Genomic DNA, 25,388 nt, shown 5'->3' with positions numbered 1-25,388 from the left:
TATCTCTGGCTTAAACTGATGAGAAGCATCCCCCCAAGATATCTCTGGCTTAAACTGATGAGATGCATCCCCCCCAGATATCTCGGGCTTAAACTGATGAGATACATCCCCCCCAGATATCTCTGGCTTAAACTGATGAGATGCATCCCCCCCAGATATCACTGGCTTAAACTGATGAGATGCATCCCCCGCAGATATCTCTGGCTTAAACTGATGAGATTGCATCCCCCCCAGATATCTCTGGCTTACACTGATGAGATACATCCCTCCCAGATATCTCTGGCTTAAACTGATGAGATGCATCCCCCCAAGATATCTCTGGCTTAAACTGATGAGATGCATCCCCCCAAGATATCTCTGGCTTAAACTGATGAGATGCATCACCCCCAGATATCACTGGCTTAAACTGATGAGATGCATCACCCCAGATATCACTGGCTTAAACTGATGAGATGCACCCCCCCCAGATATCTCTGGCTAAAACTGATGAGATGCACCCCCCCCAGATATCTCTGGCTAAAACTGATGAGATGCATCCCCCCAGATATCTCTGGCTTAAACTGATGAGATGCATCCCCCCAAGATATCTCTGGCTTAAACTGATGAGATGCATCCCCCCAAGATATCTCTGGCTTGAACTGATGAGATGCATCCCCCCCAGATATCTCTGGCTTAAATGGATGAGATGCACCCCCCCCCCCAGATATCGCTGGCTTAAACTGATGAGATGTATCCCCCAAGATATCTTTGGCTTAAACTGATGAGATGCATCCACCCCAGATATATCTGGCTTAAACTGATGAGATACATCCCCCCCAGATATCTCTGGCTTAAACTGATGAGATGCATCCCCCCAGATATCTCTGGCTTAAACTGATGAGATGCATCACCCCCAGATATCACTGGCTTAAACTGATGAGATGCACCCCCCCAGATATCTCTGGCTTAAACTGATGAGATGCATCCCCCGCAGATATCTCTGGCTTAAACTGATGAGATGCATCCCCCCCAGATATCTCTGGCTTAAACTGATGAGATGCATCCCCCCAGATATCTCTGGCTAAAACTGATGAGATGCATCCCCCCCAGATATCTCTGGCTTAAACTGATGAGATGCATCCCCCCCAGATATCTCTGGCTTACACTGATGAGATACATCCCTCCCAGATATCTCTGGCTTAAACTGATGAGATGCAACCCCCCCCCCCAGATATCTCTGGCTTAAACTGATGAGATGCATCCCCCCCAGATATCTCTGGCTTACACTGATGAGATACATCCCTCCCAGATATCTCTGGCTTAAACTGATGAGATACACCCCCCCAGATATCTCTGGCTTAAACTGATGAGATGCATCCCCCGCAGATATCTCTGGCTTACACTGATGAGATACATCCCTCCCAGATATCTCTGGCTTAAACTGATGAGATGCATGACCCCCAGATATCTCTGGCTTAAACTGATGAGATGCATCCCCCCAAGATATCTCTGGCTTAAACTGATGAGATGCATCCCCCCCAGATATCTCTGGCTTAAACTGATGAGATGCATCACCCCCAGGAATCACTGGCTTAAACTGATGAGATGCATCCACCCCCAGATATCTCTGGCTAAAACTGATGAGATGCATCCCCCCCAGATATCTCTGACTTAAACGGATGAGATGCATCACCCCCAGATATCACTGGCTTAAACGGATGAGATGCATCCCCCCCAGATATCTCTGGCTTAAACAAATGAGATACATCCCCCTAGATATCTCTGGCTTAAACTGATGAGATGCATCCCCCCCAGATATCTCTGGCTTAAACTGATGCGATGCATCCTCCGCAGATATCTCTGGCTTAAACTGATGAGATGCATCACCCCCAGATATCTCTGGCTTAAACGGATGAGATGCACCCCCCCCCCCCCCCAGATATCGCTGGCTTAAACTGATGAGATGTATCCCCCAAGATATCTTTGGCTTAAACTGATGAGATGCATCCCCCCCAGATATCTCTGGCTTAAACTGATGAGATGCATCCCCCCAGATATCTCTGGCTAAAACTGATGAGATGCATCCCCCCCAGATATCACTGGCTTAAACTGATGAGATGCACCCCCCCAGATATCTCTGGCTTAAACTGATGAGATGCATCCCCCGCAGATATCTCTGGCTTAAACTGATGAGATGCATCCCCCCCAGATATCTCTGGCTTAAACTGATGAGATGCATCCCCCCAGATATCTCTGGCTAAAACTGATGAGATGCATCCCCCCCAGATATCTCTGGCTTAAACTGATGAGATGCATCCCCCCCAGATATCTCTGGCTTACACTGATGAGATACATCCCTCCCAGATATCTCTGGCTTAAACTGATGAGATGCAACCCCCCCCCCAGATATCTCTGGCTTAAACTGATGAGATGCATCCCCCCCAGATATCTCTGGCTTACACTGATGAGATACATCCCTCCCAGATATCTCTGGCTTAAACTGATGAGATACACCCCCCCAGATATCTCTGGCTTAAACTGATGAGATGCATCCCCCGCAGATATCTCTGGCTTACACTGATGAGATACATCCCTCCCAGATATCTCTGGCTTAAACTGATGAGATGCATGACCCCCAGATATCTCTGGCTTAAACTGATGAGATGCATCCCCCCAAGATATCTCTGGCTTAAACTGATGAGATGCATCCCCCCCAGATATCTCTGGCTTAAACTGATGAGATGCATCACCCCCAGGAATCACTGGCTTAAACTGATGAGATGCAACCCCCCAGATATCTCTGGCTAAAACTGATGAGATGCATCCCCCCCAGATATCTCTGACTTAAACGGATGAGATGCATCACCCCCAGATATCACTGGCTTAAACGGATGAGATGCATCCCCCCCAGATATCTCTGGCTTAAACAAATGAGATACATCCCCCTAGATATCTCTGGCTTAAACTGATGAGATGCATCCCCCCCAGATATCTCTGGCTTAAACTGATGCGATGCATCCCCCGCAGATATCTCTGGCTTAAACTGATGAGATGCATCACCCCCAGATATCTCTGGCTTAAACGGATGAGATGCACCCCCCCCCCCCCCCAGATATCGCTGGCTTAAACTGATGAGATGTATCCCCCAAGATATCTTTGGCTTAAACTGATGAGATGCATCCACCCCAGATATATCTGGCTTAAACTGATGAGATACATCCCCCCCAGATATCTCTGGCTTAAACTGATGAGATGCATCACCCCCAGATATCACTGGCTTAAACTGATGAGATGCACCCCCCCAGATATCTCTGGCTAAAACTGATGAGATGCATCCCCCCAGATATCGCTGGCTTAAACTGATGAGATGCATCACCCCCAGATATCACTGGCTTAAACTGATGAGATGCATCCCCGCAGATATCTCTGGCTTAAACTGATGAGATGCATCACCCCCAGTTATCACTGGCTTAAACTGATGAGATGCACCCCCCTAGATATCTCTGGCTTAAACTGATGAGATGTATCACCCCCAGATATCTCTGGCTTAAACGGATGAGATGCACCCCCCCAGATATCTCTGGCTTAAACGGATGAGATGCACCCCCCCCAGATATCGCTGGCTTAAACTGATGAGATGTATCCCCCAAGATATCTTTGGCTTAAACTGATGAGATGCATCCACCCCAGATATATCTGGCTTAAACTGATGAGATACATCCCCCCCAGATATCTCTGGCTTAAACGGATGAGATGCACCCCCCCCAGATATCGCTGGCTTAAACTGATGAGATGTATCCCCCAAGATATCTTTGGCTTAAACTGATGAGATGCATCCACCCCAGATATATCTGGCTTAGACTGATGAGATACATCACCCCCAGATATCTCTGGCTTAAACTGATGAGATGCATCCCCCCCAGATATCTCTGGCTTAAACTGATGAGATGCATCACCCCCAGATATCACTGGCTTAAACTGATGAGATGCATCCCCCAAGATATCTTTGGCTTAAACTGATGAGATGCATCGCCCCCAGATATCACTGGCTTAAACTGATGAGATGCATCCCCCCCCAGATATCTCTGGCTTAAACTGATGAGATGCATCCCCCGCAGATATCTCTGGCTTACACTGATAAGATACATCCCTCCCAGATATCTCTGGCTTAAACTGATGAGATGCATGACCCCCAGATATCTCTGGCTTAAACTGATGAGAAGCATCCCCCCAAGATATCTCTGGCTTAAACTGATGAGATGCATCCCCCCCAGATATCTCGGGCTTAAACTGATGAGATACATCCCCCCCAGATATCTCTGGCTTAAACTGATGAGATGCATCCCCCCCAGATATCACTGGCTTAAACTGATGAGATGCATCCCCCGCAGATATCTCTGGCTTAAACTGATGAGATTGCATCCCCCCCAGATATCTCTGGCTTACACTGATGAGATACATCCCTCCCAGATATCTCTGGCTTAAACTGATGAGATGCATCCCCCCAAGATATCTCTGGCTTAAACTGATGAGATGCATCCCCCCAAGATATCTCTGGCTTAAACTGATGAGATGCATCACCCCCAGATATCACTGGCTTAAACTGATGAGATGCATCACCCCAGATATCACTGGCTTAAACTGATGAGATGCACCCCCCCAGATATCTCTGGCTAAAACTGATGAGATGCACCCCCCCCAGATATCTCTGGCTAAAACTGATGAGATGCATCCCCCCCAGATATCTCTGGCTTAAACTGATGAGATGCATCCCCCCAAGATATCTCTGGCTTAAACTGATGAGATGCATCCCCCCAAGATATCTCTGGCTTAAACTGATGAGATGCATCCCCCCCAGATATCTCTGGCTTAAATGGATGAGATGCACCCTCCCCCCCCCAGATATCGCTGGCTTAAACTGATGAGATGTATCCCCCAAGATATCTTTGGCTTAAACTGATGAGATGCATCCACCCCAGATATATCTGGCTTAAACTGATGAGATACATCCCCCCCAGATATCTCTGGCTTAAACTGATGAGATGCATCCCCCCCAGATATCTCTGGCTTAAACTGATGAGATGCATCACCCCCAGATATCACTGGCTTAAACTGATGAGATGCACCCCCCCAGATATCTCTGGCTTAAACTGATGAGATGCATCCCCCGCAGATATCTCTGGCTTAAACTGATGAGATGCATCCCCCCCAGATATCTCTGGCTTAAACTGATGAGATGCATCCCCCCAGATATCTCTGGCTAAAACTGATGAGATGCATCCCCCCCAGATATCTCTGGCTTAAACTGATGAGATGCATCCCCCCCAGATATCTCTGGCTTACACTGATGAGATACATCCCTCCCAGATATCTCTGGCTTAAACTGATGAGATGCAACCCCCCCCCCCCCCAGATATCTCTGGCTTAAACTGATGAGATGCATCCCCCCCAGATATCTCTGGCTTACACTGATGAGATACATCCCTCCCAGATATCTCTGGCTTAAACTGATGAGATACACCCCCCCCAGATATCTCTGGCTTAAACTGATGAGATGCATCACCCCCAGATATCACTGGCTTAAACGGATGAGATGCATCCCCCCCAGATATCTCTGGCTTAAACAAATGAGATACATCCCCCCAGATATCTCTGGCTTAAACTGATGAGATGCATCCCCCCCAGATATCTCTGGCTTAAACTGATGCGATGCATCCCCCGCAGATATCTCTGGCTTAAACTGATGAGATGCATCACCCCCAGATATCTCTGGCTTAAACGGATGAGATGCACCCCCCCCCCCCCAGATATCGCTGGCTTAAACTGATGAGATGTATCCCCCAAGATATCTTTGGCTTAAACTGATGAGATGCATCCACCCCAGATATATCTGGCTTAAACTGATGAGATGCATCCCCCCCAGATATCTCTGGCTTAAACTGATGAGATGCATCCCCCCCAGATATCTCTGGCTTAAACTGATGAGATGCATCACCCCCAGATATCACTGGCTTAAACTGATGAGATGCACCCCCCCAGATATCTCTGGCTAAAACTGATGAGATGCATCCCCCCAGATATCGCTGGCTTAAACTGATGAGATGCATCACCCCCAGATATCACTGGCTTAAACTGATGAGATGCATCCCCGCAGATATCTCTGGCTTAAACTGATGAGATGCATCACCCCCAGATATCACTGGCTTAAACTGATGAGATGCACCCCCCTAGATATCTCTGGCTTAAACTGATGAGATGTATCACCCCCAGATATCTCTGGCTTAAACGGATGAGATGCACCCCCCCCAGATATCGCTGGCTTAAACTGATGAGATGTATCCCCCAAGATATCTTTGGCTTAAACTGATGAGATGCATCCACCCCAGATATATCTGGCTTAAACTGATGAGATACATCCCCCCCAGATATCTCTGGCTTAAACGGATGAGATGCACCCCCCCCCAGATATCGCTGGCTTAAACTGATGAGATGTATCCCCCAAGATATCTTTGGCTTAAACTGATGAGATGCATCCACCCCAGATATATCTGGCTTAGACTGATGAGATACATCCCCCCCAGATATCTCTGGCTTAAACTGATGAGATGCATCCCCCCCAGATATCTCTGGCTTAAACTGATGAGATGCATCACCCCCAGATATCACTGGCTTAAACTGATGAGATGCATCCCCCAAGATATCTTTGGCTTAAACTGATGAGATGCATCGCCCCCAGATATCACTGGCTTGAACTGATGAGATGCATCCCCCCCCAGATATCTCTGGCTTAAACTGATGAGATGCATCCCCCGCAGATATCTCTGGCTTACACTGATAAGATACATCCCTCCCAGATATCTCTGGCTTAAACTGATGAGATGCATGACCCCCAGATATCTCTGGCTTAAACTGATGAGAAGCATCCCCCCAAGATATCTCTGGCTTAAACTGATGAGATGCATCCCCCCCAGATATCTCGGGCTTAAACTGATGAGATACATCCCCCCCAGATATCTCTGGCTTAAACTGATGAGATGCATCCCCCCCAGATATCTCTGGCTTAAACTGATGAGATGCATCCCCCGCAGATATCTCTGGCTTAAACTGATGAGATTGCATCCCCCCCAGATATCTCTGGCTTACACTGATGAGATACATCCCTCCCAGATATCTCTGGCTTAAACTGATGAGATGCATCCCCCCAAGATATCTCTGGCTTAAACTGATGAGATGCATCCCCCCAAGATATCTCTGGCTTAAACTGATGAGATGCATCACCCCCAGATATCACTGGCTTAAACTGATGAGATGCATCACCCCAGATATCACTGGCTTAAACTGATGAGATGCACCCCCCCAGATATCTCTGGCTAAAACTGATGAGATGCACCCCCCCAGATATCTCTGGCTAAAACTGATGAGATGCATCCCCCCGCAGATATCTCTGGCTTAAACTGATGAGATGCATCCCCCAAAGATATCTCTGGCTTAAACTGATGAGATGCATCCCCCCAAGATATCTCTGGCTTAAACTGATGAGATGCATCCCCCCCAGATATCTCTGGCTTAAATGGATGAGATGCACCCCCCCCCCCCAGATATCGCTGGCTTAAACTGATGAGATGTATCCCCCAAGATATCTTTGGCTTAAACTGATGAGATGCATCCACCCCAGATATATCTGGCTTAAACTGATGAGATACATCCCCCCCAGATATCTCTGGCTTAAACTGATGAGATGCATCCCCCCCAGATATCTCTGGCTTAAACTGATGAGATGCATCACCCCCAGATATCACTGGCTTAAACTGATGAGATGCACCCCCCCAGATATCTCTGGCTTAAACTGATGAGATGCATCCCCCGCAGATATCTCTGGCTTAAACTGATGAGATGCATCCCCCCCAGATATCTCTGGCTTAAACTGATGAGATGCATCCCCCCAGATATCTCTGGCTAAAACTGATGAGATGCATCCCCCCCAGATATCTCTGGCTTAAACTGATGAGATGCATCCCCCCCAGATATCTCTGGCTTACACTGATGAGATACATCCCTCCCAGATATCTCTGGCTTAAACTGATGAGATGCAACCCCCCCCCCCCCCCCAGATATCTCTGGCTTAAACTGATGAGATGCATCCCCCCCAGATATCTCTGGCTTACACTGATGAGATACATCCCTCCCAGATATCTCTGGCTTAAACTGATGAGATACACCCCCCCCAGATATCTCTGGCTTAAACTGATGAGATGCATCCCCCGCAGATATCTCTGGCTTACACTGATGAGATACATCCCTCCCAGATATCTCTGGCTTAAACTGATGAGATGCATGACCCCCAGATATGTCTGGCTTAAACTGATGAGATGCATCCCCCCAAGATATCTCTGGCTTAAACTGATGAGATGCATCCCCCCCAGATATCTCTCGCTTAAACTGATGAGATGCATCACCCCCAGGAATCACTGGCTTAAACTGATGAGATGCAACCCCCCAGATATCTCTGGCTAAAACTGATGAGATGCATCCCCCCCAGATATCTCTGACTTAAACGGATGAGATGCATCACCCCCAGATATCACTGGCTTAAACGGATGAGATGCATCCCCCACAGATATCTCTGGCTTAAACAAATGAGATACATCCCCCCAGATATCTCTGGCTTAAACTGATGAGATGCATCCCCCCCAGATATCTCTGGCTTAAACTGATGCGATGCATCCCCCGCAGATATCTCTGGCTTAAACTGATGAGATGCATCACCCCCAGATATCTCTGGCTTAAACGGATGAGATGCACCCCCCCCCCCCCCCAGATATCGCTGGCTTAAACTGATGAGATGTATCCCCCAAGATATCTTTGGCTTAAACTGATGAGATGCATCCACCCCAGATATATCTGGCTTAAACTGATGAGATACATCCCCCCAGATATCTCTGGCTTAAACTGATGAGATGCATCCCCCACAGATATCTCTGGCTTAAACTGATGAGATGCATCACCCCCAGATATCACTGGCTTAAACTGATGAGATGCACCCCCCCAGATATCTCTGGCTAAAACTGATGAGATGCATCCCCCCAGATATCGCTGGCTTAAACTGATGAGATGCATCACCCCCAGATATCACTGGCTTAAACTGATGAGATGCATCCCCGCAGATATCTCTGGCTTAAACTGATGAGATGCATCACCCCCAGATATCACTGGCTTAAACTGATGAGATGCACCCCCCTAGATATCTCTGGCTTAAACTGATGAGATGTATCACCCCCAGATATCTCTGGCTTAAACGGATGAGATGCACCCCCCCCAGATATCTCTGGCTTAAACGGATGAGATGCACCCCCCCCAGATATCGCTGGCTTAAACAGATGAGATGTATCCCCCAAGATATCTTTGGCTTAAACTGATGAGATGCATCCACCCCAGATATATCTGGCTTAAACTGATGAGATACATCCCCCCCAGATATCTCTGGCTTAAACGGATGAGATGCACCCCCCCCAGATATCGCTGGCTTAAACTGATGAGATGTATCCCCCAAGATATCTTTGGCTTAAACTGATGAGATGCATCCACCCCAGATATATCTGGCTTAGACTGATGAGATACATCCCCCCCAGATATCTCTGGCTTAAACTGATGAGATGCATCCCCCCCAGATATCTCTGGCTTAAACTGATGAGATGCATCACCCCCAGATATCACTGGCTTAAACTGATGAGATGCATCCCCCAAGATATCTTTGGCTTAAACTGATGAGATGCATCGCCCCCAGATATCACTGGCTTAAACTGATGAGATGCATCCCCCCCCAGATATCTCTGGCTTAAACTGATGAGATGCATCCCCCGCAGATATCTCTGGCTTACACTGATAAGATACATCCCTCCCAGATATCTCTGGCTTAAACTGATGAGATGCATGACCCCCAGATATCTCTGGCTTAAACTGATGAGAAGCATCCCCCCAAGATATCTCTGGCTTAAACTGATGAGATGCATCCCCCCCAGATATCTCGGGCTTAAACTGATGAGATACATCCCCCCAGATATCTCTGGCTTAAACTGATGAGATGCATCCCCCCCAGATATCTCTGGCTTAAACTGATGAGATGCATCCCCCGCAGATATCTCTGGCTTAAACTGATGAGATTGCACCCCCCCCCCAGATATCTCTGGCTTACACTGATGAGATACATCCCTCCCAGATATCTCTGGCTTAAACTGATGAGATGCATGACCCCCAGATATCTCTGGCTTAAACTGATGAGATGCATCCCCCCAAGTTATCTCTGGCTTAAACTGATGAGATGCATCCCCCCCAGATATCTCTGGCTTAAACTGATGAGATACATCCCCCCAGATATCTCTGGCTTAAACTGATGAGATGCATCCCCCCCAGATATCTCTGGCTTACACTGATGAGATACATCCCTCCCAGATATCTCTGGCTTAAACTGATGAGATACACCCCCCCCAGATATCTCTGGCTTAAACTGATGAGATGCATCCCCCGCAGATATCTCTGGCTTACACTGATGAGATACATCCCTCCCAGATATCTCTGGCTTAAACTGATGAGATGCATGACCCCCAGATATGTCTGGCTTAAACTGATGAGATGCATCCCCCCAAGATATCTCTGGCTTAAACTGATGAGATGCATCCCCCCCAGATATCTCTCGCTTAAACTGATGAGATGCATCACCCCCAGGAATCACTGGCTTAAACTGATGAGATGCAACCCCCCAGATATCTCTGGCTAAAACTGATGAGATGCATCCCCCCCAGATATCTCTGACTTAAACGGATGAGATGCATCACCCCCAGATATCACTGGCTTAAACGGATGAGATGCATCCCCCACAGATATCTCTGGCTTAAACAAATGAGATACATCCCCCCAGATATCTCTGGCTTAAACTGATGAGATGCATCCCCCCCAGATATCTCTGGCTTAAACTGATGCGATGCATCCCCCGCAGATATCTCTGGCTTAAACTGATGAGATGCATCACCCCCAGATATCTCTGGCTTAAACGGATGAGATGCACCCCCCCCCCCCCCCAGATATCGCTGGCTTAAACTGATGAGATGTATCCCCCAAGATATCTTTGGCTTAAACTGATGAGATGCATCCACCCCAGATATATCTGGCTTAAACTGATGAGATACATCCCCCCAGATATCTCTGGCTTAAACTGATGAGATGCATCCCCCACAGATATCTCTGGCTTAAACTGATGAGATGCATCACCCCCAGATATCACTGGCTTAAACTGATGAGATGCACCCCCCCAGATATCTCTGGCTAAAACTGATGAGATGCATCCCCCCAGATATCGCTGGCTTAAACTGATGAGATGCATCACCCCCAGATATCACTGGCTTAAACTGATGAGATGCATCCCCGCAGATATCTCTGGCTTAAACTGATGAGATGCATCACCCCCAGATATCACTGGCTTAAACTGATGAGATGCACCCCCCTAGATATCTCTGGCTTAAACTGATGAGATGTATCACCCCCAGATATCTCTGGCTTAAACGGATGAGATGCACCCCCCCCAGATATCTCTGGCTTAAACGGATGAGATGCACCCCCCCCAGATATCGCTGGCTTAAACAGATGAGATGTATCCCCCAAGATATCTTTGGCTTAAACTGATGAGATGCATCCACCCCAGATATATCTGGCTTAAACTGATGAGATACATCCCCCCCAGATATCTCTGGCTTAAACGGATGAGATGCACCCCCCCCAGATATCGCTGGCTTAAACTGATGAGATGTATCCCCCAAGATATCTTTGGCTTAAACTGATGAGATGCATCCACCCCAGATATATCTGGCTTAGACTGATGAGATACATCCCCCCCAGATATCTCTGGCTTAAACTGATGAGATGCATCCCCCCCAGATATCTCTGGCTTAAACTGATGAGATGCATCACCCCCAGATATCACTGGCTTAAACTGATGAGATGCATCCCCCAAGATATCTTTGGCTTAAACTGATGAGATGCATCGCCCCCAGATATCACTGGCTTAAACTGATGAGATGCATCCCCCCCCAGATATCTCTGGCTTAAACTGATGAGATGCATCCCCCGCAGATATCTCTGGCTTACACTGATAAGATACATCCCTCCCAGATATCTCTGGCTTAAACTGATGAGATGCATGACCCCCAGATATCTCTGGCTTAAACTGATGAGAAGCATCCCCCCAAGATATCTCTGGCTTAAACTGATGAGATGCATCCCCCCCAGATATCTCGGGCTTAAACTGATGAGATACATCCCCCCAGATATCTCTGGCTTAAACTGATGAGATGCATCCCCCCCAGATATCTCTGGCTTAAACTGATGAGATGCATCCCCCGCAGATATCTCTGGCTTAAACTGATGAGATTGCACCCCCCCCAGATATCTCTGGCTTACACTGATGAGATACATCCCTCCCAGATATCTCTGGCTTAAACTGATGAGATGCATGACCCCCAGATATCTCTGGCTTAAACTGATGAGATGCATCCCCCCAAGTTATCTCTGGCTTAAACTGATGAGATGCATCCCCCCCAGATATCTCTGGCTTAAACTGATGAGATACATCCCCCCAGATATCTCTGGCTTAAACTGATGAGATGCATCCCCCCAGATATCTCTGGCTCAAACTGATGAGATGCAACCCCCCCCCCCCAGATATCTCTGGCTTAAACTGATGAGATGCATCCCCCCCAGATATTTCTGGCTTACACTGATGAGACACATCTCTCCCAGATATCTCTGGCTTAAACTGATGAGATGCATCCCCCCCAGATATCTCTGGCTTAAACTGATGAGATGCATTCCCCCCAGATATCTCTGGCTTAAACTGATGAGATACATCCCCCCAGATATCGCTGGCTTAAACTGATGAGATGCATCCCCCCCAGATATCTCTGGCTTAAACTGATGAGATGCATCCCCCCCAGATATCTCTGGCTTAAACTGATGAGATGCATCACCCCCAGATATCACTGGCTTAAACGGATGAGATGCACCCCCCCAGATATCTCTGGCTAAAACTGATGAGATGCATCCCCCCCAGATATCTCTGGCTTAAACGGATGAGATGCATCACCCCCAGATATCACTGGCTTAAACGGATGAGATGCATCCCCCCCAGATATCTCTGGCTTAAACTGATGAGATGCATCCCCCGCAGATATCTCTGGCTTAAACTGATGAGATGCATCACCCCCAGATATCTCTGGCTTAAACGGATGAGATGCATCCCCCCCCAGATATCGCTGGCTTAAACTGATGAGATGTATCCCCCAATATATCTTTGGCTTAAACTGATGAGATGCATCCACCCCAGATATATCTGGCTTAAACTGATGAGATACATCCCCCCCAGATATCTCTGGCTTAAACTGATGAGATGCATCACCCCCAGATACCACTGGCTTAAACTGATGAGATGCACCCCCCCAGATATCTCTGGCTAAAACTGATGAGATGCATCCCCCCCAGATATCTCTGGCTTAAACTGATGAGATGCATCCCCCCAGATATCTCTGGCTAAAACTGATGAGATGCATCCCCCCCAGATATCTCTGGCTTAAACTGATGAGATGCAACCCCCCCCCAGATATCTCTGGCTTAAACTGATGAGATGCATCCCCCCAGATATCTCTGGCTTACACTGATGAGATACATCCCTCCCAGATATCTCTGGCTTAAACTGATGAGATGCATGACCCCCAGATATCTCTGGCTTAATCTGATGAGATGCATCACCCCAGATATCACTGGCTTAAACTGATGAGATGCACCCCCCCAGATATCTCTGGCTAAAACTGATGAGATGCACCCCCCCCCCAGATATCTCTGGCTAAAACTGATGAGATACATCCCCCCCAGATATCTCTGGCTTAAACTGATGAGATGCATCCCCCCAAGATATCTCTGGCTTAAACTGATGAGATGCATCCCCCCAAGATATCTCTGGCTTAAACTGATGAGATGCATCCCCCCCAGATATCTCTGGCTTAAACTGATGAGATGCACCCCCCCCCCCCCCCAGATATCGCTGGCTTAAACTGATGAGATGTATCCCCCAAGATATCTTTGGCTTAAACTGATGAGATGCATCCACCCCAGATATATCTGGCTTAAACTGATGAGATACATCCCCCCCAGATATCTCTGGCTTAAACTGATGAGATGCATCCCCCCCAGATATCTCTGGCTTAAACTGATGAGATGCATCACCCCCAGATATCACTGGCTTAAACTGATGAGATGCACCCCCCCAGATATCTCTGGCTTAAACTGATGAGATGCATCCCCCGCAGATATCTCTGGCTTAAACTGATGAGATGCACCCCCCCCCCCCCAGATATCTCTGGCTTAAACTGATGAGATGCATCCCCCCAGATATCTCTGGCTAAAACTGATGAGATGCATCCCCCCCAGATATCTCTGGCTTAAACTGATGAGATGCAACCCCCCCCCCCAGATATCTCTGGCTTAAACTGATGAGATGCATCCCCCCCAGATATCTCTGGCTTACACTGATGAGATACATCCCTCCCAGATATCTCTGGCTTAAACTGATGAGATGCATGACCCCCAGATATCTCTGGCTTAAACTGATGAGATGCATCACCATCAGATATCACTGGCTTAAACTGATGAGATGCACCCCCCCAGATATCTCTGGCTAAAACTGATGAGATGCATCCCCCCCAGATATTTCTGGCTTAAACTGATGAGATGCATCACCCCCAGATATCACTGGCTTAAACGGATGAGATGCACCCCCCCAGATATCTCTGGCTAAAACTGATGAGATGCATCCCCCCCAGATATCTCTGGCTTACACTGATAAGATACATCACTCCCAAATATCTCTGGCTTAAACTGATGAGATGCATCCCCCCCAGATATCTCTGGCTTAAACTGATGAGGTACATCCCCCCAGATATCTCTGGCTTAAACTGATGAGATAAATCCCCCCCAGATATCTCTGGCTTAAACTGATGAGATGCATCCCCCACAGATATCTCTGGCTTAAACTGATGAGATGCATCACCCCCAGATATCTCTGGCTTAAACGGATGAGATGCACCCCCCCCCCCAGATATCGCTGGCTTAAACTGATGAGATGTATCCCCCAAGATATCTTTGGCTTAAACTGATGAGATGCATCCACCCCAGATATATCTGGCTTAAACTGATGAGATACATCCCCCCCAGATATCTCTGGCTTAAACTGATGAGATGCATCCCCCCCCCAGATATCTCTGGCTTAAACTGATGAGATGCATCACCCCCAGATATCACTGGCTTAAACTGATGAGATGCACCCCCCCAGATATCTCTGGCTTAAACTGATGAGATGCATCCCCCGCAGATATCTCTGGCTTAAACTGATGAGATGCATCACCCCCAGATATCACTGGCTTAAACTGATGAGATGCACCCCCCCAGATATCTCTGGCTTAAACTGATGAGATGTATCACCCCCAGATATCTCTGGCTTAAACGGATGAGATGCACCCCACCCAGATATCTCTGGCTTAAACTGATGAGATGCATCCCCCCCAGATATCTCTGGCTTAAACTGATGAGATGCATCACCCCCAGATATCACTGGCTTAAACTGATGAGATGCACCCCCCCAGATATCTCTGGCTTAAACTGATGAGATGTATCACCCCCAGATATCTCTGGCTTAAACGGATGAGATGCACCCCCCCCCCCCCAGATATCGCTGGCTTAAACTGATGAGATGTATCCCCCAAGATATCTTTGGCTTAAACTGATGAGATGCATCCACCCCAGATATATCTGGCTTAAACTGATGAGATACATCCCCCCCAGATATCTCTGGCTTAAACTGATGAGATACATCCCCCCCAGATATCTCTGGCTAAAACTGATGAGATGCATCCCCCGCAGATATCTCTGGCTTAAACGGATGAGATGCATCACCCCCAGATATCACAGGCTTAAACGGATGAGATGCATCCCCCCAGATATCTCTGGCTTAAACTGATGAGATGCATCCCCCGCAGATATCTCTGGCTTAAACTGATGAGATGCATCACCCCCAGATATCTCTGGCTTAAACGGATGAGATGCACCCCCCCCCCCCCAGATATCGCTGGCTTAAACTGATGAGATGTATCCCCCAAGATATCTTTGGCTTAAACTGATGAGATGCATCCACCCCAGATATATCTGGCTTAAACTGATGAGATACATCCCCCCCAGATATCTCTGGCTTAAACTGATGAGATGCATCACCCCCAGATATCACTGGCTTAAACTGATGAGATGCACCCCCCCAGATATCTCTGGCTAAAACTGATGAGATGCATCCCCCCCAGATATCTCTGGCTTAAACTGATGAGATGCATCCCCCCAGATATCTCTGGCTAAAACTGATGAGATGCATCCCCCCAGATATCTCTGGCTTACACTGATGAGATACATCCCTCCCAGATATCTCTGGCTTACACTGATGAGATGCATCACCCCCAGATATCACTGGCTTAAACTGATGAGATGCACCCCCCCAGATATCTCTGGCTAAAACTGATGAGATGCATCCCCCCCAGATATCTCTGTTTTAAACTGATGAGATGCAACCCCCCCCCCCAGATATCTCTGGCTTAAACTGATGAGATGCAACCCCCCCCCAGATATCTCTGGCTTAAACTGATGAGATGCATCCCCCCAGATATCTCTGGCTTACACTGATGAGATACATCCCTCCCAGATATCTCTGGCTTAAACTGATGAGATGCATGACCCCCAGATATCTCTGGCTTAATCTGATGAGATGCATCACCCCAGATATCACTGGCTTAAACTGATGAGATGCACCCCCCCAGATATCTCTGGCTAAAACTGATGAGATGCACCCCCCCCCCAGATATCTCTGGCTAAAACTGATGAGATACATCCCCCCCAGATATCTCTGGCTTAAACTGATGAGATGCATCCCCCCAAGATATCTCTGGCTTAAACTGATGAGATGCATCCCCCCAAGATATCTCTGGCTTAAACTGATGAGATGCATCCCCCCCAGATATCTCTGGCTTAAACTGATGAGATGCACCCCCCCCCCCCCCCAGATATCGCTGGCTTAAACTGATGAGATGTATCCCCCAAGATATCTTTGGCTTAAACTGATGAGATGCATCCACCCCAGATATATCTGGCTTAAACTGATGAGATACATCCCCCCCAGATATCTCTGGCTTAAACTGATGAGATGCATCCCCCCCAGATATCTCTGGCTTAAACTGATGAGATGCATCACCCCCAGATATCACTGGCTTAAACTGATGAGATGCACCCCCCCAGATATCTCTGGCTTAAACTGATGAGATGCATCCCCCGCAGATATCTCTGGCTTAAACTGATGAGATGCACCCCCCCCCCCCCAGATATCTCTGGCTTAAACTGATGAGATGCATCCCCCCAGATATCTCTGGCTAAAACTGATGAGATGCATCCCCCCCAGATATCTCTGGCTTAAACTGATGAGATGCAACCCCCCCCCCCAGATATCTCTGGCTTAAACTGATGAGATGCATCCCCCCCAGATATCTCTGGCTTACACTGATGAGATACATCCCTCCCAGATATCTCTGGCTTAAACTGATGAGATGCATGACCCCCAGATATCTCTGGCTTAAACTGATGAGATGCATCACCATCAGATATCACTGGCTTAAACTGATGAGATGCACCCCCCCAGATATCTCTGGCTAAAACTGATGAGATGCATCCCCCCCAGATATTTCTGGCTTAAACTGATGAGATGCATCACCCCCAGATATCACTGGCTTAAACGGATGAGATGCACCCCCCCAGATATCTCTGGCTAAAACTGATGAGATGCATCCCCCCCAGATATCTCTGGCTTACACTGATAAGATACATCACTCCCAAATATCTCTGGCTTAAACTGATGAGATGCATCCCCCCCAGATATCTCTGGCTTAAACTGATGAGGTACATCCCCCCAGATATCTCTGGCTTAAACTGATGAGATAAATCCCCCCCAGATATCTCTGGCTTAAACTGATGAGATGCATCCCCCACAGATATCTCTGGCTTAAACTGATGAGATGCATCACCCCCAGATATCTCTGGCTTAAACGGATGAGATGCACCCCCCCCCCCAGATATCGCTGGCTTAAACTGATGAGATGTATCCCCCAAGATATCTTTGGCTTAAACTGATGAGATGCATCCACCCCAGATATATCTGGCTTAAACTGATGAGATACATCCCCCCCAGATATCTCTGGCTTAAACTGATGAGATGCATCCCCCCCCCAGATATCTCTGGCTTAAACTGATGAGATGCATCACCCCCAGATATCACTGGCTTAAACTGATGAGATGCACCCCCCCAGATATCTCTGGCTTAAACTGATGAGATGCATCCCCCGCAGATATCTCTGGCTTAAACTGATGAGATGCATCACCCCCAGATATCACTGGCTTAAACTGATGAGATGCACCCCCCCAGATATCTCTGGCTTAAACTGATGAGATGTATCACCCCCAGATATCTCTGGCTTAAACGGATGAGATGCACCCCACCCAGATATCTCTGGCTTAAACTGATGAGATGCATCCCCCCCAGATATCTCTGGCTTAAACTGATGAGATGCATCACCCCCAGATATCACTGGCTTAAACTGATGAGATGCACCCCCCCAGATATCTCTGGCTTAAACTGATGAGATGTATCACCCCCAGATATCTCTGGCTTAAACGGATGAGATGCACCCCCCCCCCCCAGATATCGCTGGCTTAAACTGATGAGATGTATCCCCCAAGATATCTTTGGCTTAAACTGATGAGATGCATCCACCCCAGATATATCTGGCTTAAACTGATGAGATACATCCCCCCCAGATATCTCTGGCTTAAACTGATGAGATACATCCCCCCCAGATATCTCTGGCTAAAACTGATGAGATGCATCCCCCGCAGATATCTCTGGCTTAAACGGATGAGATGCATCACCCCCAGATATCACAGGCTTAAACGGATGAGATGCATCCCCCCAGATATCTCTGGCTTAAACTGATGAGATGCATCCCCCGCAGATATCTCTGGCTTAAACTGATGAGATGCATCACCCCCAGATATCTCTGGCTTAAACGGATGAGATGCACCCCCCCCCACCAGATATCGCTGGCTTAAACTGATGAGATGTATCCCCCAAGATATCTTTGGCTTAAACTGATGAGATGCATCCACCCCAGATATATCTGGCTTAAACTGATGAGATACATCCCCCCCAGATATCTCTGGCTTAAACTGATGAGATGCATCACCCCCAGATATCACTGGCTTAAACTGATGAGATGCACCCCCCCAGATATCTCTGGCTAAAACTGATGAGATGCATCCCCCCCAGATATCTCTGGCTTAAACTGATGAGATGCATCCCCCCAGATATCTCTGGCTAAAACTGATGAGATGCATCCCCCCAGATATCTCTGGCTTACACTGATGAGATACATCCCTCCCAGATATCTCTGGCTTACACTGATGAGATGCATCACCCCCAGATATCACTGGCTTAAACTGATGAGATGCACCCCCCCAGATATCTCTGGCTAAAACTGATGAGATGCATCCCCCCCAGATATCTCTGTTTTAAACTGATGAGATGCAACCCCCCCCCCCCAGATATCTCTGGCTTAAACTGATGAGATGCATCCCCCCAGATATCTCTGGCTTACACTGATGAGATACATCCCTCCCAGATATCTCTGGCTTAAACTGATGAGATGCATGACCCCCAGATATCTCTGGCTTACACTGATGAGATGCATCCCCCCAATATATCTCTGGCTTAAACTGATGAGATGCATCCCCCCAAGATATCTCTGGCTTAAACTGATGAGATGCATCCCCCCAATATATCTCTGGCTTAAACTGATGAGATGCATCCCCCCAAGATATCTCTGGCTTAAACTGATGAGATGCATCCCCCCCAGATATCTCTGGCTAAACGGATGAGATGCACCCCCCCCCCCCCCAGATATCGCTGGCTTAAACTGATGAGATGTATCCCCCAAGATATCTTTGGCTTAAACTGATGAGATGCATCCACCCCAGATATATCTGGCTTAAACTGATGAGATACATCCCCCCCAGATATCTCTGGCTTAAACTGATGAGATGCACCCCCCCCCAGATATCTCTGGCTTAAACTGATGAGATGCATCACCCCCAGATATCACTGGCTTAAACTGATGAGATGCACCCCCCCAGATATCTCTGGCTTAAACTGATGAGATGTATCACCCCCAGATATCTCTGGCTTAAACGGATGAGATGCACCCCCCCCCCCCCCCCAGATATCGCTTGCTTAAACTGATGAGATGCATCCCCCAAGATATCTTTGGCTGAAACTGATGAGATGCATCACCCCCAGATATCACTGGCTTAAACTGATGAGATGCACCCCCCCCCAGATATCTCTGGCTTAAACTGATGAGATGATTCCCCCGCAGATATCTCTGGCTTACACTGATGAGATACATCCCTCCCAGATATCTCTGGCTTAAACTGATGAGATGCATGACCCCCAGATATCTCTGGCTTAAACTGATGAGATACATCCCCCCAAGATATCTCTGGCTTAAACTGATGAGATGCATCCCCCCCAGATATCTCTGGCTTAAACTGATGAGATACATCCCCCCCCCAGATATCTCTGGCTTAAACTGATGAGATGCATCCCCCGCAGATATCTCTGGCTTAAACTGATGAGATTGCATCCCCCCCAGATATCTCTGGCTTACACTGATGAGATACATCCCTCCCAGATATCTCTGGCTTAAACTGATGAGATGCATCCCCCGCAGATATCTCTGGCTTAAACTGATGAGATTGCATCCCCCCCAGATATCTCTGGCTTACACTGATGAGATACATCCCTCCCAGATATCTCTGGCTTAAACTGATGAGATGCATGACCCCCAGATATCTCTGGCTTAAACTGATGAGATGCATCCCCCCAAGATATCTCTGGCTTAAACTGATGAGATGCATCCCCCCCAGATATCTCTGGCTTAAACTGATGAGATACATACCCCCAGATATCTCTGGCTTAAACTGTTGAGATGCATCCCCCCAGATATCTCTGGCTCAAACTGATGAGATGCAACCCCCCCCCCCCAGATATCTCTGGCTTAAACTGATGAGATGCATCCCCCCCAGATATCTCTGGCTTACACTGATGAGACACATCCCTCCCAGATATCTCTGGCTTAAACTGATGAGATGCATCCCCCCCCAGATATCTCTGGCTTAAACTGATGAGATGCATTCCCCCCAGATATCTCTGGCTTAAACTGATGAGATACATCCCCCCAGATATCGCTGGCTTAAACTGATGAGATGCATCCCCCCCAGATATCTCTGGCTTAAACTGGTGAGATGCATCCCCCCAGATATCTCTGGCTTAAACGGATGAGATGCATCCCCCCCAGATATCTCTGGCTTAAACTGATGAGATGCATTCCCCCCAGATATCTCTGGCTTAAACTGATGAGATGCATCCCCCACAGATATCTCTCTCTTAAACTGATGAGATGCATCCCCCCCAGATATCTCTGGCTTAAACTGATGAGATGCATCCCCCCAGATATCTCTGGCTTAAACTGATGAGATGCATCCCCCCCAGATATCTCTGGCTTAAACTGGTGAGATACATCCCCCCCAGATGTCTCTGGCTTAAACTGATGAGATGCATCCCCCCAGATATCTCTCGCTTAAACTGATGAGATGCATCCCCCCCCCAGATATCTCTGGCTTAAACTGATGAGATGCATCCCCCCCAGATATCTATGGCTTAAACTGATGAGATGCATCCCAAGGCTCAAGGAAAAGAAGGTAACATGTCTAAATGATTAGTTCTCACGTCTGTAGCCATGAAGTGCTTTGAAAGGCTGGTCATGGCTCACATCAACAGCATCCTCCCAGAAATCCTAGACACACTCCAATTCGCATACCGCATCAACATATCCACAAATGATACAATCTCAATCACACTACACCCTGCCCTTTCCCACCTGGACAAAAGGAACACTTATTTGAGAATGCTGTTCATTGACTAAGGGTAGGCAACACCACATCATTGACTAAGGGTAGGCAACAACACATCTGCCACGATGATCCTCAACACTGGGGCCCCTCGGAGTGTGTACTTAGTCCCCTTCTTTACTCCCTGTTCACCCACGACTGCATGGCCAAACACGACTCCAACACCATCATTAAGTTTGCTGATGTGACAACAGTGGTTGGCCTGATCACCGACAACAATGAGACAGCCTATAGGGAGGAGGTCAGAGACCTGGTCGGGTGTGCCAGGACAACAACCTCTCCCTCAACTTGATCAAGACAAAGGAGATGATTGTGGACTACAGGAAAAGGAGGAAAGAGCCACGCCCCCATTCTCATTGACAGGGCTGCAGTGGAGCAAGTTGAGAGCTTCAAGTTCCTTGGCGTCCACATCACCAACAAACTAACATGATCCAAACACACCAAGACGGTTGTGAAGAGGGCACGACAAAACCTAGTCCCCCTCAGGAGAGGGGGAGATTTGGCATGGGTCTGTCTGGTTCTCTGACTGTCTGGTTCTCTAACTGTCTGGTTCTCTGACTGTGCTTTGCTGTACTTCAGCCAGCCTGCCCCTCCCAGACAGACAGAGCAGTGAGGTTTAGGATTAGGTGTGGAGGACTTACGTGTGCACTGTTCCAGCTCTGTACTAGAGCTCATGTGAATGTTGTCTATCCAGATGTGTCCTCTGTTTCCGTGCTCAAAGTACCCCTCAATCACCACCTGACAAAGAGGAGCGGAGAGAAAAGGAGAGTAGCGTGAGAGGAGTGAAGAGGAGAGGATGTAAGAGGAGAGGAGAGGGAGGAGAGGAGAAGAGAGGAGCGGAGCAGAGAGGAGCGGAGCGTGAGAGGAGCGGAGAGGAGCAGAGAGGAGCGGAGCGTGAGAGGAGCGGAGAGGAGAAGAGAAGAGAGGAGCCGAGCAGAGAGGAGCGGAGAGGAGCAGAGAGGAGCGGAGCAGAGAGGAGCGGAGAGGAGCAGAGAGGAGCGGAGCGTGAGAGGAGCGGAGAGGAGAAGAGAGGAGCGGAGCAGAGAGGAGCGGAGAGGAGAAGAGAGGAGCGGAGCAGAGAGGAGCGGAGCGTGAGAGGAGCGGAACAGAGAGGAGCGGAGCGTGAGAGGAGCGGAGAGGAGAAGAGAGAAGCGGAGCAGAGAGGAGCGGAGTGTGAGAGGAGCGGAGAGGAGAAGAGAGGAGCAGAGAGGAGCGGAACGTGAGAGGAGCGGAGAGGAGAAGAGAGGAGCGGAGCAGAGAGGAGCGGAGCAGAGAGGAGCGGAGCGTGAGAGGAGTGGAGAGGAGAAGAGAGGAGTGAAGAGGAGAGGATGTAAGAGGAGAGGATGTGAGAGGAGAGGAAAGGGAGGAGAGGAGAAGAGAGGAGCGGAGCGTGAGAGGAGTGGAGAGGAGAAGAGAGGAGTGGAACAGAGAGGAGCAGAGAGGAAAGGAGAGGGAGGAGCAGAGAGGAAAGGAGAGGGTGGAGCGGAGAGGAAAGGAGAGGGAGGAACAGAGAGGAAAGGAGAGGGAGGAGCGGAGAGGAAAGGAGAGGGAGGAGGTGAGAGGAGCGGAGAGGAGCAGAAAAGAGCGGAGCAGAGAGGAGCGGAGCGTGAGAGGAGCGGAGAGGAGCAGAGAGGAGCGGAGCAGAGAGGATAGGAGAGGGAGGAGCAGAGAGGAAAGGAGAGGGAGGAGCGGAGAGGAAAGGAGAGGGAGGAGCAGAGAGGAAAGGAGAGGGAGGAGCGGAGAGGAGCGGAGAGGAAAGGAGAGGGAGGAGAGGAGAAGAGAGGAGCGGAGCAGAGAGGAGCGGAGCGTGAGAGGAGCGGAGAGGAGCGGAGAGGAGCAGAGAGGAGAGGAGAGGAAAGGAGAGGGAGGAGTGGAGAGGAGCAGAGAGGAAAGGAGAGGAGAGGAAAGGAGAGGAGCAGAGAGGAGAGGAGAGGGAGGAGCAGAGAGGAAAGGAGAGGGAGGAGCGGAGAGGAGCAGAGAGGAAAGTAGAGGGAGGAGCGGAGAGGAGCAGAGAGGAAAGGAGAGGAGAGGAAAGGAGAGGAGCAGAGAGGAGAGGAGAGGGAGGAGCGGAGAGGAAAGGAGAGGGAGGAGCGGAGAGGAGCAGAGAGGAAAGGAGAGGAGATGAAAGGAGAGGAGAGGAAAGGAGAGGAGAGGAAAGGAGAGGGAGGAGCGGAGAGGAGCAGAGAGGAAAGGGAGGAGCGGAGAGGAAAGGAGAGGGAGGAGTGGAGAGGAGAGGAGAGGGAGGAGCGGAGAGGAGCAGAGCGTGAGAGGAGCGGAGTGAGAGGAGCAGAGACGAAAGGAGAGGGAGGAGCGGAGAGGAAAGGAGAGGGAGGAGCGGAGAGGAGCAGAGAGGAAAGGAGAGAGAGGAGCAGAGGGGAAAGGAGAGGGAGGAGCGGAGAGGAGCAGAGAGGAAAGGAGAGAGAGGAGAAGATAGTAAAGGAGAGGGAGGAGCGGAGAGGAGCAGAGACGAAAGGGAGGAGCGGAGAGGAAAGGAGAGGGAGGAGCGGAGAGGAGAGGAGAAGGAGGAGCGGAGAGGAGAGGGAGGAGCGGAGAGGAGCAGAGCGTGAGAGGAGCGGAGAGGAGCAGAGAGGAAAGGAGAGGGAGTAGCGGAGAGGAGCAGAGAGGAAAGGAGAGGGAGGAGCGGAGAGGAGCAGAGAGGAAAGGAGAGGGAGGAGCGGTTAGGAAAGGAGAGGGAGGAGCGGAGAGGAGCAGAGAGGAAAGGAGAGGGAGGAGCGGAGAGGAAAGGAGATGGCGGAGCGGAGAATGAGAGGAAAGGAGAGGGAGGAGCAGAGAGGAGCAGAGAGGAGCGGAGCGTGAGAGGAGCGGAGAGGAGCAGAGAGGAAAGGAGAGGGAGGAGAGGAGAGGAAAGGAGAGGGACGAGCGGAGAGGAGCGGAGAGGAAAGGAGAGGGAGGAGCGGAGAGGAGCAGAGAGGAAAGGAGAGGGAGGAGCGGAGAGGAGCAGAGAGGAAAGGAGAGGGAGGAGCGGAGAGGAGCAGAGAGGAAAGGAGAGGGAGGAGCGGAGAGGAGCAGAGAGGAAAGGAGAGGGAGGAGCGGAGAGGAGCAGAGAGGAAAGGAGAGGGAGGAGCGGAGAGGAGCAGAGAGGAGAGGAGAGGAAAGGAGAGGGAGGAGCGGAGAGGAGCAGAGAGGAAAGGAGAGGAGAGGAAAGGAGAGGAGCAGAGAGGAGAGGAGAGGGAGGAGCGGAGAGGAGTAGAGAGGAAAGGAGAGGAGAGGAAAGGAGAGGGAGGAGCGGAGAGGAGAGG

The 25,388-nt window shown here is 49.1% G+C and overlaps 1 protein-coding gene across 2 annotated transcripts in view; it reads right to left on the bottom strand.

Moving 5' to 3' along the window:
• LOC149984732 (neuropilin-2-like) overlaps window positions 1-25,388 on the bottom strand; it is a 432,234-nt gene that overhangs the window by 96,276 nt on the left and 310,570 nt on the right. For both annotated transcript variants that reach the window (XM_090230491.1, XM_090230492.1), the window contains exon 15: window positions 22,770-22,866. In XM_090230491.1, coding sequence (XP_090086617.1) covers window positions 22,770-22,866 — 97 coding nt within the window. The remainder of the gene's footprint in view (window positions 1-22,769; window positions 22,867-25,388) is intronic.

Source organism: Oncorhynchus mykiss, chromosome 3 (assembly GCF_057628025.1).
Source record: "Oncorhynchus mykiss isolate SJ-2025 chromosome 3, ASM5762802v1, whole genome shotgun sequence".
In the NCBI taxonomy this organism is placed as follows: Eukaryota; Metazoa; Chordata; class Actinopteri; order Salmoniformes; family Salmonidae; genus Oncorhynchus; species Oncorhynchus mykiss.
Note: the sequence above shows the minus strand (reverse complement) of the source record. Positions and strands in the feature narration are given on the sequence as shown.